This window comes from Urocampus carinirostris, chromosome 8 (assembly GCF_059441175.1).
Source record: "Urocampus carinirostris isolate Australia breed hairy pipefish chromosome 8, RoL_Ucar_1.0, whole genome shotgun sequence".
NCBI lineage: Eukaryota > Metazoa > Chordata > Actinopteri > Syngnathiformes > Syngnathidae > Urocampus > Urocampus carinirostris.
Window position 1 is genome coordinate 42364935 of NC_142356.1, and position 18082 is coordinate 42383016.

The 18082-nt window shown below is 41.3% G+C and overlaps 1 protein-coding gene across 4 annotated transcripts in view; it reads left to right on the plus strand.

The window, feature by feature from the left end:
- The window catches only part of tbc1d1 (TBC1 (tre-2/USP6, BUB2, cdc16) domain family, member 1), an 84483-nt gene extending 68915 nt beyond the window's left edge, over positions 1–15568 (plus strand). For all 4 annotated transcript variants that reach the window (XM_088342755.1, XM_088342753.1, XM_088342752.1 and 1 more), the window contains 2 exons: positions 8999–9175; positions 14772–15568. In XM_088342755.1, the coding sequence (XP_088198881.1) occupies positions 8999–9175; positions 14772–15056 (462 nt within the window). In that variant the 3' untranslated portion in view covers positions 15057–15568. The remainder of the gene's footprint in view (positions 1–8998; positions 9176–14771) is intronic.
- The last annotated feature ends 2514 nt before the right edge of the window (positions 15569–18082 follow it).

Here is an 18082-nt window from a genome sequence, read left to right on the forward strand (position 1 = left end):
GCTCAAATGTAGAAACTCACTGAAAGTTACATGAAAGGTGCATCCACTTTCCATTTAGCTAAGACAAATCCTTGTGATTACATAGAAGAAAAAAGGCTTGATGGAATCAGCTTACATGTTGAAATGTATAGTCTGTGATGCGTATGCACTGTCGAGGTAAGGTTAGGTCTAAAAAAAATCCAGCCCGACTCGACCCATGCTTGCAGGTATTAAAGCCCGACCAGATCTTAGCACGACCAATAAACTTCATTTGCAGCCCGAAGCAAACACGAAATTTCATATTTTATTTGTGGGGATTCGGGAGGAGGAGAGGTCATTTCTGGATAACAAATTAAAGCCTCTCTTTTGTAATGAAATCTAAGTTAAACAATACTTAAAAAACATTCAAATCTTTTACATTTCTGTGTCTGCGGAGGTTACATTAACTAACAAATTTCCATCATTAACATATTCTGTGGTTTGACAGAAGGCCATCCTTCATTTTGACGAGTTGAAAACGGAGTCATAAACCACAGCAGCAGTATGTCTGTGAGAATCTAGTGCGCTCTTCGAGAGAGAGAGAGGATGAGAGAGACAAAGAAAAACAATGACTGGTGGATAATAGACATAGACGGGAGTTATTTGAATGACTTTGCAAGAGCTAAAGCAGTGTCTGAAACTCAGTACAAAAAGCTGCCTGCCCAGCCATAAAGATGCCTGCCCCCTTTTTTCACAATTTGAAACACAATAAGACGACTAATTGCAAAAAACCCGTTGTTGCAAAGTATTAAAGATTGATCATCACAATATATAACAGAATAACTCTTTAAAATTAGGTTTATTATCAATCTACTTATAACATTCATTGCATGTATATGACATCACTGTTTTCCATCTGCCATCTGTATGTACCTGTATTTACTCATCTTCATTCATGCAATGTTTGCGTTGCGTCATCTGCTGCAAGCCACCTGAACTCCTCTTTCCACGATGCTTTTAATGTACTTTTAATTTTAGTAGCGTCATAAATTTTGTTAGCTTCTTTTGAATCTTTCTTCTGGGGCTGAGGTTTTGGCTTGATTCCCAACCACTTATTGATTTTTCTTGTGTTCTCTGTGCCCCTACTTTGGAAAATGATATGCAAATGCATGACCTAATAAGGCTCGGGAAAGTCCGGAGGGACGAAGTTATTTGATGCAGGCTTCTGATTGGCCAAACAAACCGATGTGTACAAACCGAACAAATATTTCGAAATCGGAATAGAGCAAACGTTTGTTTTTTAAAAAAAAAAAAAGAAAAAAAAGTTGTACGCCAGACGTTAAAGATGCACACCACGGGCGTCCGGCCAGACGTTATTTCAGACACTGACTAAAGCATAGATTGGGGGGAACAATAAAAAAACAAAGAAAATGTTTAAGTTTAGTATCCTTACATCATTTTATTTTACATTTTGATAAACATTTATGTCTTTATTTTTAAGTCAGCGAGAGAGTAGCTAGTCCCGACCCAAATGTAATGATTAACATTTTAGGCCATACCCGAGGCGAAATGAGGGTTGTACTAATGCTGCATTCCACAAAAGTGGGAAGTGGGAGTTTTTAAGCCACCAACCAGCAAAATATCACTAAAATGACACTCGAGGTGAAAAGTCATAGTCGCAAAGTCAGAGAAATAATACGTAGCCCAACTTGATCGAGTTGCTTCTATCTAACTTCACTCGACAAAATGGCACGGTGAATGGTAATACATAACTTACACGTTTATAGAAAATATATTCATCAGTGTGCTATTGACCTCTGCCGCTGTTTTCTTCTCCACAATCAGAGCACTTGCGAGAAGGCAGGCTTGCTGGAGGTCAAAGTGTCTTAACAAGCAAAATAAAGAACTTTTCGCGATCAGCCATCTTTGCTGTTTACATTCGCTTGAAACACTTTAGGGTACCGTCAGAGTCTGAGAAATCCGACTTACCTCTTTGGAATGTAGCATAAGACTCAGGCTTGGGGTTAAGATCTTACCTCTGACGCACTACCACGGGTCAAACCTGGTTGTAGCTAGAGAACAGACTTGCATCGTTTTCAAACATTAATATGGGAATTTTGAGCCTAGTATTTACTAATAAGCATGGCATCCTAACAAACTCAAACCAACATTCTTACATTCTATGTGCAGGGCCGCAAATGTCCTATGAGCCTTGACTTTAAAACCCCTGGTTTGTGTGAAAAGCAACTGCCATGTTGACAGCGCTAGCTCAACTTTCAAGTGCGAGCTCTTGGTGTAGTCACTCGGCTGCGCTTCATCTTAATTCCTTCTCGCCCAGGCCTGTTAGAATTTGCTGCAGCCTCAAAGCCTCTTCCACCCATCCGTGGACAGCCGGCTTTGTGCATAACTGTCTTTGGCCGAAAATGTAAAGGATCTCAAGTAGGTCATAAATATCACAAAAGTGGCGGTCCTTTAGTATCATCACGTAAACAAGCACACCTTACTTCTTTCTAGTAAGTCTGGGTGCGGTCGTAGTTCTGCCTTTACGCCCGGAGCCAGGAAGTCACTCGAGGGCCAAAAGCTGATCTCGTGCCGAGATGTGTTGACACTGATGAGTGGGTTCTTTTGGGAAATTCAACTTGTTAAAACAAAAATAACAAACAAACTTTAAGTGTATCTGCTCATAATAGCTATGTCTTTTTTTAAGGATCGACCAATGAGGTGTTCTCAGGGCCAATATGGATTATTAGTAATAAAAAGCTTGCTGAAAAAGTTTAAAAATTGGCGCAAGAATTTTTTTCTAATGCAAAAGGAATCAAAAATGGTTGCTATAAAGTAAAATACTTCAATAGCTCTGCAAAACCTTTTACCAGTAAATAAATTAGAATTTCAACACAACTAACATGACTAATACTTTAACTTAAAAAAACTAACAGTGCAGGAAATAAAATTAGGCTTTGCAGCAACTCTTATAAATAGCTCCCTGATGTTTTTACAATAAGTAAACAAACATGTCAATACAACCAACATGACTTAAATTAACTTAAAACAAAAAGTACATGGAAATTTCAACTGAGCTCACTTCAGTTTTAGAGCCAGATTAAAGGACTAATGTTATGGTAATAACTAATCACTCAGCCATTTTATGCTCTCTCTCTCAAGCACAAACACATTCTTGATTGATGAACTAAGGTTATGATAAGAGCTAATAGTATCCACAAGAACATGAGTACACTTTTTCACGATCTCTTTTTAAAATCTCAATATTATTAGGGGGTCTTGACTCACATGCATGTCATGACTCAGGATTTAGCAAAGCCGCCTTTATTTAGTCTGCACTAATGTTAGGAGAGCAGAGCAGGAGAAAAGGATAGAAAGGCTCTGCTGTATCTAGGTCTAGATAATCTGTCCGTTGAACATAAAAAAATGACAATACAGATAACTATTATACAAAAATTTTCGTGCTTTTTGTTTTAATTTTGTTATGATAATAAAACCTGTTCGGTGGTACAGTGATATCTAGCTTGTGGGCAGTTGTCAGTTCAACTCCTGGCCAGGCATGGATTTGAAAGTGTTCGTATTGTTTTTGGGTTATTTTAATTCATTAACCAAGATGCAAAACTAATTTATGCAAAATAAATCTTAAAAAGCAATGACCCAATTTAAAAACAACAATCAACATATATTTTGCAGTTTGGATCTTTATTTTTTTTTAATTTTTTTTTATCAAGATCAGAAAATAATTCAGAAACTAATGAAAAAGTATGCGTATCATCTGTTATATGAGAGAACTTTAATTAAGTCAAGTCACATTTATTTATACAGCCCTTAATCACAAAAATGTCTCAAAGGACTGCACAGGATTACAATTACACAATTGCACAATTACCTGATCTTAAACCAGCATGCGGGGCAAGGAACAACTCAAAACCTCAGTGTGAGGAAAAAAGTGATACCTTGAGAAAGGACCTCACATGTGGTAATCTCCCTTCCAGGATTGACCAGGGTGAATCACTATTAGCATTACTGTACACAGAATAGTAAACACAAGGTAAGATGATTTTACTCTTCAATGCTTTTATTTTAACAGTAACAAGTTTGTAAGTCTCTAAATTTTACGATTGCCTGCAAAATAAAACGTTTTGCAGTGCAGTGGTAATGAACATTACATCCTTGTCAATTAATGATTTCAATTGATGAATCAGCAATCAAATGACATTAAGCTTAAATAAAACTACTGGTTTTACAATTATTTATTGGTGACAATTTCATCACATACTTAAAGAACAGGCCCAAAATGTCAATCATTACGTTTGGGTTGGCCCAGGCTTTTTTCTCGCTGCTTTTTCAAGGAAAATGATATCTACTGGTCATTTGTTCTTCTACTTCTCTCTGCCTCTCTTAAAGTGCCACGCTAGATTCTTAAGAACGTACAGCTGCAGTTAATCACCCAATTTTAAACTCGTCAAAATGACCTTTACCTTTTGTAAAATGGCAAATTGTCAATTTATGTAACCCCTGCAGACACAGAAATCTAAAAGCGCAAATGTTAAATATTTTGTCTTTTATCTCAAAAGACAGACTTTAATTTGTTATCATAAGTCACATCTCCTTCTCCCCAGTCCTTACGAGTTTCATTACATACTCAACCCCTTAAGGCTTTTGAAAAGCAAATATGTGTCTGGAAAAGGTCACCAGTCACTGAATTGGTCATGTCACATATCATTGGAAAGCTTAAACCTTAGGGATTCAAGCTATGATAACCATTTGTACCAAATGTACTTATCACAGAACCATCACCATCACTCTGAAACGAGATTCACGAAAACTAGTAGTAAGCATTTCAAATGATGATTGACGTATTGGTTAGCCAATGAACTTCTAAAAAGAATGATATGGCAAATAATATGACTTTTGGTTGCAAAAAAAATCCATGCGAGAAAAAAATAACTTTGTGTTTTTCAACTCTGATTACTCAATGTTTGTAGAGGATTCAGTGATTATTTGAGTGTGGGAGACGAAACAAAAACAATGCTGTTCTGGAGTTTTTTCCAAAACAGCATTTATTTTTGGGTATGTCTTGGATTGGGATTTTTGGCAAATTTTACAGGAACGTTAAGGGTTAAAGAACTATATATATTAATTTTCCTGCTAACTTTGAAACGTTTTTCTGCAATCCTGCAGTGTAATTTTTTTGCCAATCATACAAATTAGGGAAAAGGGGAAAAGATGAGCTGTGATAAATAATCTGATATTCATGAAAAATACTCTCCCAGTTGGATTGCCTCTCATCACTGGCAAAAGATCTAAGAATCTGACATGACTGCATCAATGTGGTCACGAGTTAGTCCTAAGATGTCTTGTGCCAATTCAATGCCTTAATTGTCTTTTCAACTACTTCTAATCAGCTTCTACTGTGTGCATTTTTTGCTTGAACACCCCGTGGTTCAATTCACAGGTGCAATGTCAAATTTCTTGCCAGCAACATTGCATCACCATAAAAGATGAAAGACACCTTTTTAAGCTTGCGGTGATGGGTGGAGATAATTTTGTCTCCTGCTTTGGCTTTAGTGATAAAGAAAGCGAGAAGAACACTTAGATCCTTAGCGTTAAACTCTGAAAGACTTGAATGAGTGACGTGGCGTGAGCCTTCTGCCCCTGCCTTTTCTTCCTTGTGTCATTATTTTGACTAATACCTAGCATGCTGGTAATTTGCACTTTTGTGTGACTCAAACGTGTCATCAGGCAGCTCCGGAAGTATGCATGGACTTATAATTTAAAGCAAGTGAGTCATTTGCAGGTAATTTGTCTCCGGTACCAGCTGCTCATGTTATGATGACTATAGGTACCCTTACTTGTGACTCAAATTCACCTATGCTCTGTTTAGAAAGTAAGTTTTTTATATCTGGGGGTTACACACATAAAAATGGAGGATACAAGGGCCACTTTAATTTTTTTATAAATGTCTATAATTTACAAAGCAATATTTTTTCGAATGACCACAAACCCAAATAGCTGACATTGTTTTTACGGTTCTATAAATCCTTTATTTTTTCGTTTAAAAAAAAAAAAGAAAAAAAGATCAAATTACTCTGCAAAAAAGGGACTTAAAATGAGCAAAAAATAGGGTATATTTCCTTACATTATTTTTTTAACCTTTTTTCTGTAAAATGAAAAAATACACAAAACATTTTTTGAATGAATTAAATTGTATATCTGTATAGTATATTAATGTTACTATCCATCCATCCATTATTTGCACCGCTTATCCTCAGTGGGGGCACAGGGGTGCTGGAGCCCATCCAAACTATCTTCGGGCAGTAGGCCGCCAGTCGCAGGGATTGTTACAATCATATAAAAATATTTGTCTCTTAACCATCACTTTTTTTCAATTTGACCTTATTTTCGAACAATGTTCCTGTAAAAAGTTTTAAAAAGTTGCCGGTGCCAAATTATAAATCTGCTTAGGTATTAACTTTTCCAATCTATTTAATTTTTTTATTTTACTTAAGCATTTTTTAATGAAATAAAAATACATCTATCCATCCATCCATCCATTGTCTTCCGCTTATCCGGGGTCGGGTCGCGGGGGCAGCAGCCTTAAAACGGAAGCCCAGACGTCCCAGCCACCTCCTCCAACTCATCCGAGGGGATCCCGAGGCGTTCCCAGGCCAGCCTAGAGACATATTCTCTCCAGCGTGTCCTGGGTCGCCCCCGGGGCCTGCTGCCGGTGGGACATGCCGGGAACAAGGGAGGTGTTCAGGAGGCATCCTTATCAGATGCCCAAGCCACCTCAACTGGCTCCACTCAATGCGAAGGAGCAGTGGCTCTACAGAGTCCCTCCCGTGTCACTGAGCTTCTCACCTTCTCTCTAAGGGAGAACCCAGACACCCTGCGAAGGAAACTCTTTCAGCCACTTGTATCCGGGATCGTGTTCTTTCGGTCATAACCCACAGTTCATGACCATAGGTGAGGGTAGGAACGTAGATCGACCAGTAGATCGAGATTTTTGCCTTTTGGCTAAATTCCCTCTTCACCACGACGGACCGGTACAGGGTCCGAATGACGGCAGACGCTGCACCGACCCGTCTGTGGATCTCCCGTTACATCCTGCCCTCACTCGTGAACAAGACCTCAAGATACTTGAACTCCTCCACTTGGGGCAAGATCTCATCCCCAACCCGGAAGGGGGCATGCCACCCTATTCTGGCTGAGTAGCATGGTCTTGGATTTGGAGGTGCTGATCCTCCTCACGGCCGCTTCACACTCGGCTGCGAATCGCTCCAGTGAGAGCTGGAGATCACGGCCACTATACAGTGTCGATGGCACACCGCTTCCCCCCCTAAGACGCCAAATGGTGGACCAGAATTTTCTCAAAGCTGTTCGGAAGTCGCATTCCATGGCCTCACCAAACTCCTCCCATACCCGAGTTTTTGCCTCGGCAATCGCCAAAGCCGCATTCCGCTTGACCAGCCGATACCTGCCAACTGCTTCCCACAGGCCAGGAAGGCCCGAATAAGACTTCCTTTAGCTTGACGACATACCTCACCGACGGTGACCACCAACTGGTCTGATGGTTGCCGCCGTGGCAGGCACCGACTACCTTACGGCCACAGCTCCGATCAGCCGCCTCGACAATAGAGGCGCGGAACATGGTCCACTTGGACTCAATGTCCCCCGCCTCCCTTGGAACATGAGCAAAGTTCTGCCGAATGTGTGAATTGAAACTTCTTCTGACAGGAGATTCCGCCAGCCGTTCCCAACAGACCCTCACAACACGCTTGGGTCTGCCGGGACGGACCGGCATCTTCCACCACCATCGGAGCCAACTCACCACCAGGTGGTGATCAGTTGACAGCTCCGCCCCTCTCTTTACCAGAGTGCCCAAAACATGCGGCCGCAGGCCCGACGAAACGACGACAAAGTCAATCATCGAACTACGGCCTCGGGTGTCCTGGTGCCAAGTGCATATATGGACACCCTTATGTCTGAACATGTTGTTCGTTATGGACAAACCATGACGGGCACAGAAGTCCAATAACGATACACAACTCGGGTGTAGGTCACGGGGGCCGTTCTCCCCAATCACACCCCTCCAGGTCTCACTGTCATTGCCCTCGTGAGCATTTGAAATCTTCCAGCAGTACGAGGGAGTTCCCAGGGGGCGTGCTCTCCAGCACACCCTCCAAGGACTCCAAGAAGGGTGGGTACTCTGAACTGCTATTTGGTGCATAAGCACAAACAACAGTCAGGACCCGTCCCCCCACCCGAAGGTGGAGGGAGGCTACCCTCTCGTCTACCGGGGTGAACCCCAACGTACAGGCGCTGAGCCGTGGAGAAACTAATATGCCCACACCGGCTCTGCCTCTCACCACGGGCAACTCCAGAGTGGAAGAGAGTCCAACCCCTCTCGAGAGGACTGGTACCAGAGCCCAAGCCATGTGTGGAGGTGAGTCCGACTATATCTAGTCGGAACTTCTCAACCTCGCACACCAACTCGGGCTCCTTCCCTGCCAGAGAGGTAACGTTCCATGTCCCAAAAGCCAGTTTCTGTAGCATGGGGTCCTTGCGTCAAGGACCCCTCCCCAGGTGGTGAGCCCATGGGAAGAGGGACCCACGTAGTCCCTTCGGGCTGTGCCCGGCCGGACCCCGTGAGCAAAGGCCACCAGGCCTGGCTTCAGATGGGGGCCCCGATAAACCGCGTCCGGGCGGGGGAAATTCTGGCCCAATCTTCTCTGTCTTCATAAAGGGTCTTCTGTTTTGCGTTTTTGCCCCTATATATATATATATATATATATATAATATAAAAGCGGTATAGTTTTTTAGATTCAGTTACCAAAAAACAGGCTTTAGTTTGTTATCACAGATCACATCTCCTGCTCCCGAGTCCTCACAAGTGAAATATTGGGTTTGTGACGGGCTGGGTCCAGCAATTCAAGTGAATTGGTCCTGCTCAAGGTTGAATCTGTCTTTAATACCTGCGGGTCGGGGTTGATTTTTTTTTCTTACCTCCTACTCAGATTTAATTGTTTGTTTTTAGGTTTGCGAGATGGACTTGTCCAAGCAGCTTCAGGCCTATGAGGTGGAGTACCACGTTCTGCAGGATGAACTTCTTGACACACCCCCAACCATTAACCAACAACAGCGGGCCGTGCAGCTGGAGAGGACTAACCAGAGCCTCAAGCAGCAGAACCTCGATCTTCTCGAGGAACTGCAGGTCTGTAATATGCACTCAACAAAGAAAACTGACTCATTTTCAAAAGTTTAGAAAAACGAGTTATTTTCCTATACGGACGGGACTCTCAGAAAATTGGATTTTTGTGACAAGGGTGATTTTTTTTTTTTTTTTTGAATGTATTTTAATGTATGTACTTCTTTCATTTGATTTACCAATTAATCAACCAAACAATTGGCCGAATAAAAACAAAAAATAGCTCCAGTCCCACACTTGAACCAACTTTTTTTTTTTAACTATGTTTTTGTTCGAGAGCGCGTGCTGTTGAATGCTCTTCCCCCTGAGCTTCGATCTGCAACTGTTTAAATCTAAGCTTAGAACACACTTCTATTCTATAGCATATGAATGACCTGTTTTTCATGTTTACAATATCTGTGTATTATTTGTTATTGCAATGGATGTTGCCTGGTAATCCTGAAAGGGTGAATACCTCATGTGTGGTCCCTTCTTAAGGTTTATTCAATTTTCCTCATGTTCAGATTTTTGTTTTTCCATGCTCTCATGTGGGTTTTAGATCAGGGGATGGTGTAATAATAGTCTGTTGTTTGCAATAATCTGTGGGCTGTGCAGCCATTTGAGACTCATTTTAAATAAGGGCAATACAAATAAACATGACTTGACTTTAAATAATATTTAGGGTATTTGGTAGGATTTTTTAATTTATTACATCTGCTGGAAGTGTGAATTTCCCTACGGGGATGAATAAAGTATCTATCTATCTTTATTTTTATTTTTTTATTTTTTTTTACAACATTCAGTGGACACTTAAGATGGTAGTGATTTAGATCAGAAAGCATTAACCAAGCCATGTGAATATCTTTGCATTTAACAAAGCTAACGCTAACAACAACAAAATGATATACAGTGGGACCTCGCTACCTCACGGTTCCACGTTCGCAGGTTGAGCTTCACGGGTCTAAAAAATAATATATATATTTTTTTTTTTAAGCATTTTTGAAGGGCCGTCGCTACTTTGCAGATTTTCACTTTTCGCGGGTGGTTTTGGTCCCCATTAAACGGGTCTAAAAAAAATAATAATTTATTAACAAAAAAATTGTTTTTTTTTTTTAACCATTTTTGAAGGGGCGTCGCTACTTCGCGGATTTTCACTTTTCGCGGCTGGTTTTGGTCCCCATTAACCGCGATAACCGAGGGATTACTGTACTGTACTGTCTACAAGTCAATTAAGTACTAAATCACAAGTCTGCACAGGACCGTCTCAGAGAAATTGAAATAAAGTTCTTTATTTTCTGTAATGTTATTAAAAAAAGATTTTAAAAAGTCATGCAGTCTGGATTCATCAGAAATCAAGAAGAATAGAATAAAATTTACTTTTATTGTCATTCTTTGTAACCATGCACAATGAACGAAATGTCGATACACCTGACCCGTACAGTTATACTGTAGTGAGCCGATGCAGCCTCAGCCAAACAGGGCAAGGGGGCAAGTCCATCCATAATTTTATATAATACTAGCAGAACCTTAAAATCACATCTTAAACTGACAGGGAGCCAGTGCAGGGCAGCCAAAATCAGGGCAATTACAGCATCATTCCAAATTATTTTACTCTTTTGAAGAATCAAAGTCGATTTTAGTTGTCAATTTTTCAGATGTACATGACATACAAAATGTTGTTTCAAACTCTCCCATGTACAATGATGCACAGAACAGTTTTAACTTGAGATAATACTCAATAAAAATGCAAGTTACCTTTTAGAATAGAATAGAATATACCTTTATTGTCATTGTTACAAAATGGGTTGAACATATTGTGACAACGTAATTGGACGTGGCACTCCAGTTCACATTTTACAGCGAGGATAAAAGAAAACAAAGAAGATAAAGGAACAAAGAAGATGTTTGTATTGTCCTTGTTGCAGGCTTTGTTTTCCCGGAGGGTGGTGTATGAGGGGGGTGAGGGACAGACAGAGATCGCCGGATCCAACTAGGTGGGGGGAAGAGGGGAAGCTCTGTACGCATGTTTGATGTTACTGTACACACGGTCCAGTGTTTTTTCCCCCTGGTTGCTCAGTCCACGTATTGAATAAATTTAGGAAGTACAGTCCTTAAGGATGCCTGATTAAAGTCGCCGGCGACGATAAAAGCTCCGTCGGGGTGTGCAAGCTGCTGTTTATTGATAACAGCGGGCAGGAGATTTAGCGCTATGCTAACGTTAGCATCCGGTGGAACGTAAACAGCAATCACAATGACCACAGTTAGCTCTCTCGGTAGATAGAAGGGTCTTCACCACAGGTATCAAACAGGCGGCCCGCGGGCCAGATCAGGCCCACTAAGGAATTGAATGCGGCCCGCGAGACAACACTCAGAGAAGCGCAAGAGAAAAACAAGCTGCAGGTTGAAATATGTCAACTTGATGTTGCCAAAGCCAGGTGCCTCGTACATTGTATTTATTTCTCTCTATCTCTTTTTTTCTGTCTTGCTCTTTCTATTTTCTCTCTCTAATTTACACTTCTCCTTCTTTCCATTTTTCTCTTTCTTCCTCACCCTCTTTCGTTCCCTTTTTCGACCTCTCTCTCTCTCCCGCCCCTTTTCTCCCACTGTCTTTGTCTCTATCACTCTCTGTGTCTCTCTTTTTCTCTTCCTTTGCTGCTCTTTGTCTTTTTCTCTCTGTGTGTCTTTTAACCTCTTTTGCTCTAACGTCCTCTTCTCCTTTTCTCTCTTTTCTCTTTCTTCATACCCTTCGCGCTTTCTTTCCTCTTTTCTCTCCTTCTGTCTTTCTGTTTCTCTTTGTATTTCTTTCTTCCTCTCGCTTTCTTTTCCCCCTCTCTCACGACTTTTTATCTTTTATTTCTTTTTCTTTCTTTGTCCCACCCTCTCTCCTTTTCCCTCCCTCTTTCTCTTATTTTTTCTGTATTTCTTCTGCATTACTCTTTTTCTTTCTCTTTAATCTACTAGTCCGGCCCTTGACAGACTGTTTGTTCTATCCGGTGGCCCCCGAGTTAAAATGAGTTTGACACCCCTGGTCTACACGATACTGCTAGAAACTCTAGATAGATAGATAGATAGATAGATACTTTATTCATCCCCGAAGGGAAATTCACATTTCCAGCAGCATCCCTGTGCTGAGAACAATACAATAATAAAGCAAAAAGAATACAATATACAAATATCCAGTGTGACGTGCAAATGCCCACTGTAGCGTGTTATATAGAATATCTAAATAGTGCTACACAGAATACATATTGCAATAAAATTCGGTAATATGCAATGTAGGTGGTGTGGTTTAATGTGGGGTTTTACTCTGCCGGGTAGAGTTAAAGAGCCTCATGGCATGAGGAAGAAAAGATCTCTTCAGTCTGTCCGTAGTACAAGACGGTGACAGCAGTCTGTCGCTGAAACTGCTCTTCTGTCTGGAGATAATGCTGTCGAGTGAGCAGTGTGTGTCAATGATTCGGCTGTTATTGCAGTGCATAGTCCCCCACCCCTGTTTTTACTGGAGTCTGCATCTCGGTCGTGCCGGTGTTGCGTGCGTCCTGCTAGTTGGACTGCGGCGTCGGGGAAGCTAAGCCTCTGTGATGACAAAAATACTGCAATTTCGGACGAAGCTGTTGGTGGCGATGGATCTGGCATTGGTCAGGAACATGCTCGGAAGCGCTGGTCTGGGTGTGGTAGCCTTCTTAGCCTAGGCCCGACCAGGCAGTCTCGCTTTTACCTTTGCTCCCTCCGCCATCTCCGTCCTTGTCGGACAGGCAGATCACCCAGGGAGATCCTGGTGGTCTCTGTATATCCCTCGGGATGTTGTGGATGTTATTGTAGTCGTGAAAGGGGTCGAAGGGAAAATATGAGGGATAAAAGAACACTAAAAAAGAAAAGACGAACTGGAGAGCCTGAAGCCGCTGCACTCGCGCGCGCCGCCATCTTTTGGCTAATACTCAAGTAAAACAATCCAGAATTTACAATGCATGATATTTTTGTGTGATACAGCTACAAATAAGTAAACACCTGTGTATCATCTAGAATTCTGACCCTGAAAGACCTGATAGTCCGCCCATTAGAAGTCCACCTGGATTCCATGTATCATTCTGAAGCAGATGCACCTATTTGAGGTCCTTTAGCTGCATAATGACACCTCTCCACCCCATACAATCAGTAAGACTTTAACTATTAACATGGTAAAGACCAAAAAGCTGTCCAAAGACATCAAAGACAAAATTGTACACCTCCACAAGGCTGGAAAAGGCTCCGGAGAAATTGTCAAGCAGCTTTGTGAAAAAAGGTCCACTGTTGGAGCAATCATTAGAAATATGAAGAAGCTAAACATGACGGTCAATCTCAGAGTGGAGCCCCATGCAAGATATCACCTCCTGGGGTCTCGATAATTCTAAGAAAGGTTAGAAATCAGCCCGGAACTACATGACAGGAGTTGGTCAATGACCTGAAAAGAGCTGGGGACCACAGTTTCCTAGGTTACTGTTGGTAATACACTAAGACGTCATGGTTTGAAATCATGCGTGGCACGAAAGGTTCCCCTGCTTAAACCAGCACATATCAAGGCCCGACTTAAGTTTGCATATGACCATTTAGATGATACAGAGGAGTCATAGGAGAAAGGTTTGTGGTCAGATGAGACCCAAATAGAAATTCTTGGTCATAATTCCACTAAGCGTGTGTGGAGGAAGAATAAAAAGTACAATCTGAAGAACACCATCCCTACTGTGAAGCATGGGGGTGGTAGCATCATGCGTTGGGGATGTTTTTCTGCACATGGGACAGGACGAGTGCACTGCATTAAAGAGAGGATGACTGGGGCCGTGTATTGGGAGATTTTGCGGAACAACCTCCTTTCTTCAGTCAGAGCATTGAAGAAGGGTCTGGTGGCTGGGTCTTCCAACACGACAACGACCTGAAGCACACAGCCAGGAAAACCAATGAGTGGCTCCGTAAGAAGCATATCGAGGTTCTATCATGGCCCAGCCAGTCTCTAGACTTGAACCCAATTGAAAATCTTTGGAGGAAGCTCATAACTCCGTGTTTCCCAGCGACAGCTCAGAAACCTTACTCATCTAGAGAAGATCCGTGTAGACGAATTGGCCAAGATCCCTCCTGCTGTGTGTGCAATTCGGTTGAAAGACTACAGGTAACGTTGGACCTCTGTAATAGCAAACAAAGGCTACTGTACCAAATATTAACATTCGTTTTCACAGGTGTTCAAATATGTATTTGCAGCTATATCACACAAATAAATCGTTAAAATGATCATGCGTTGTGGTTTCTGGATTTTTTTTTTAGTTGATCTCTCACAGTGGACATGCACCTAGGATGAAAATTTCAGACCCCTCCATGATTTCTAAATGGGAGAAATAGCAAAATAGCTGGGTGTTCAAATACTTATTTTCTTCTCTGTTCATATATATGTATTACCATTGTTAGTATTGGAAAAATGAGTATAAAAATATTAAGATTATTTATCCTTCTTCAATGCAACTCTTGTGCAATGTTTCAAAGTAAAATCTCTTTATGGATGAAAAGCATTTCAACATTTCAGCACTCATATTAGCGGTAATGCACACAGTAACCACTTTGCAACCGTGGACTGACGACTTTACCTCCCGTCCAGGTGTCGCACGCCCGAGTTTGCAGCCTGGAGAGCCGAGTGGCGACTTTGGTGCAGTTGGAGAGCAAACTTAAAGAGCAGGTTTCTTCCTTGGAGCTGGAGAAGCAGCATCTGGTGAGCAAAGCTGCTCGCCTCCAAAACCTTCTAGCCAGTCTGGGGATACCGACCATTCCCGATGGCCACAGACTGCCCCTAAGCTTAGTGCAATTTCCCAAAGTGGCAGCGGGGGCGGCGGTGGGTACACAAGAGACCGTCTCTGCGTGTTTAGTGGACAAAATGGAGACTTGACTATCCATTTTGAGACCTATATAAAAAATGGAGGTTAGACATCTATTTCCGTCAATGGCACTGAACGTGTTTTGTTTTTTCAAAACATCAAATGTGATAAACAAGCACCAGCCCTCCCAAAAGTCTTGCTTCTCACATTAGCACTTGTGCTAGCACACCGTGTAGCAATTTATACCCAAAGATTATGACTGAAGAAATGAATTTCACTAAGAGTGTGGTGTCACGTATTTCAGATTTTTTTCGTGTTACTTTAACTAAAGTCCTTGTTGTGCCTTCTAGTCAGAGACTTAAAGATATTTTTATTTGACGGACCCCTTGACTGTATCGGTGACACTGTATTCCTTCCACGTGACGTGCAGCTTTAAGCCATGTACACTAGTGTTTGTGCACTGGTTGCAGCAATCAGTTGGCGTTCCACTGTAAATGTATTTTATTCCATGCACCTCTTTTGTTTTATGTGATTATTACTGCCAGTATGTGAGGAAAAATATATCCTGTATCATTTCAACGCATTGCATATTTGTCTTGTTTCAAAGCACCAGACACTGCGCACTACATATTTTTTATTGGACTTGGATTTGTCTTGACTTGGACAAAGATAGTTTTGTAGTCAGACGAAACAAAAATCGAGCTATTTGGCCACAATGCCCAGCAATATGTTTGGAGGAGAAAAGGTGAGGCCTTTAACCCAAGGTACACCATGCCTACCATTGAGCATGGTGGTGGTAGTATTATGCTGTGGGGTTGTTTTGATACCAATGGAACTGGTGCTTTACAGAGAGTAAATGGGATAATGAAGAAGGAGGATTACCTTCAAATTCTTCAAGATAATCTAAAATCATCTGCTTGAAGATTTGGTCTTATGCGCAGTTGGGTGTTCCAACAGGACAATGACCCCAAACACACATCAAAAGTGGTAATGGAATGGCTAAATCAGGCTAAAATTTAGGTTAAACCCTTTTGAGAACTTGTGGACAATGCTGAAGAAATAAGTCCTTGTCAGAAAGCCATCAAATTTAACTGAAATGCATTAATTCTGTCAAGAGGAGTGGTCAAAGATTCAATCAGAAGCTTGTGGATGGCTACCAAAAGCCCCTAATTAAAGTGAAAATGGCCATGGGACATGTTACCAATTATTAGCGATGCTGTATGTATAGCAGATTTGATCACTCTTTCTGTTAACCCAAATTAAAGTCATAAAAGAACCAAACCTCAAGAATGTTTTTTGTGACAAAGAATAATCTGTTCCACTCTATCAGAGAAGAATCAGAGTTGTCGAGGAAACTCGAGAGCCATGACATTATGTTCTCCACTTGTGTATCGAAACTTTTGACGTGTGTGTGTGTGTGTTTTATATATACACACACACAAACACACACACACACACACACTGGAGATCAAAATTAGTGAACAATTTGTAAAAAAAAAATAATAATTATAAAATGGCTTTTTTACTGCTGTTTAAGGACATTTTGTGTCTATATCAAGATACTACAACACTTATTCACAAAATAGAAAGGATGCATTGATCAAAATTAGAGGACACTTAATAGTGCCTCCCACTTAATCTCTGTCATTCTAACTGCAAGATGGTGGGCCGCTCTAAAGAGACAGAAATTCTCTGTCAGCAGGTTGTCTGAATTAAAACAAAAGGGATTACCCTATCAGCCATAGCAAAACAAGTTGATCATTCTAAATCTGAGATTTCAAAGATATTGAATCTTTACAAAACTACAAACTCATTCAAGTCGCCCAAGAAAGCTGGTCATCCACTGAAGACAAACGCAAGAGAGGACAGTTCACTGCGGAGGATGTGGATGGGTAATCGTTTCCGCACTGCAACTGGAATTGCTCCCCAGTTCAGTGCTGAACATGGTAAGGCTCTGTTTATCTATACAGTATATCGTTGTTTAAGAGCATTAGGACTTTAGAACTACACTGCAGTGACCAAACCTCTCATTAGCAAAAAAAAAAATAAAACATCTTAAAGCCAGACAGAGATTTGCTGACAAGCATGTTGTTTGGACAGATGAAAAGTGGTCAGAGTTCACTCAGTGATTAAGGTAAATTTAATTGATTTGGGTCTGAAGAGAAGCATTATGTTTGGCGACACATTGGAAAAAGACTAAACTCAAAGTGTAAAAAAGTCAGTGGAAGGTGGAGGAGGAAGTGTCATGGTTTGGGGCTTATTCTCTGCATCAAGAGTCGGGACTCCAGTACAGCTACATGGCTGAGTGAATTCAAATGTGTATCAGAGCCTTCTTCAACAGCACATGGTTCCTTACTTGCGTTCATCGGCCAATCTGCCTCCAGTCTTCATGCACAATGTTCCATGTCACACAGCAAAACGGGTAAATAATTTCTTTGAAGGTGAAAACAATGGCATGGCCTGCCCAGAGTCCTGATCTCAACCCAATAGAGAACCTCTAGAAAATGCTTGGCGACAAAGTTCTTGTCAAGAAACCCACTACAATCACCGAACTATGGAGAAGGCTGGAAGAATGGACCAAAATGTTATGAGAGCAGATTGGTATAGATCAGGGGTCGGGAACCTGTGGCTCTTCTCATGAGTACATATGGCTAAGACACAAAATTGATAAAATTGAACTATTCCTCAGGAGTTCTTGATTTGAATGACTGTAGCCTTTGGCAGTGCAAGCAAAGTCAAACCAAAAGTGTCGTTATTGTTAGTTCGGCACAGTTTACAGTCAAGATGTTACACCAAAAAAAAAAAAAAAATCGTTTTGCCTGTATATCGCTAAGAAATCTTTATATGGAAGCCTATTCAATAATCCATGTTCACTGTTGAAAATCAAACGGTAAATATGCCAAAACACCAGAAGAGCACCTAGAGCAGTTTGATTGGGTGAGCAGCTGGGATGGGTGGAGCTATGCAAAGCGCGCAAGCACTCCTGTCTCTTGCTCTGGGCCGTCTGTACCGAAGGTAAATATTTTGGTATTCTCCTTTGCAGAATTTTGTGACGTTTTTACAAAATAACTGCTTGCACCTAGTTTTGAAACCATTG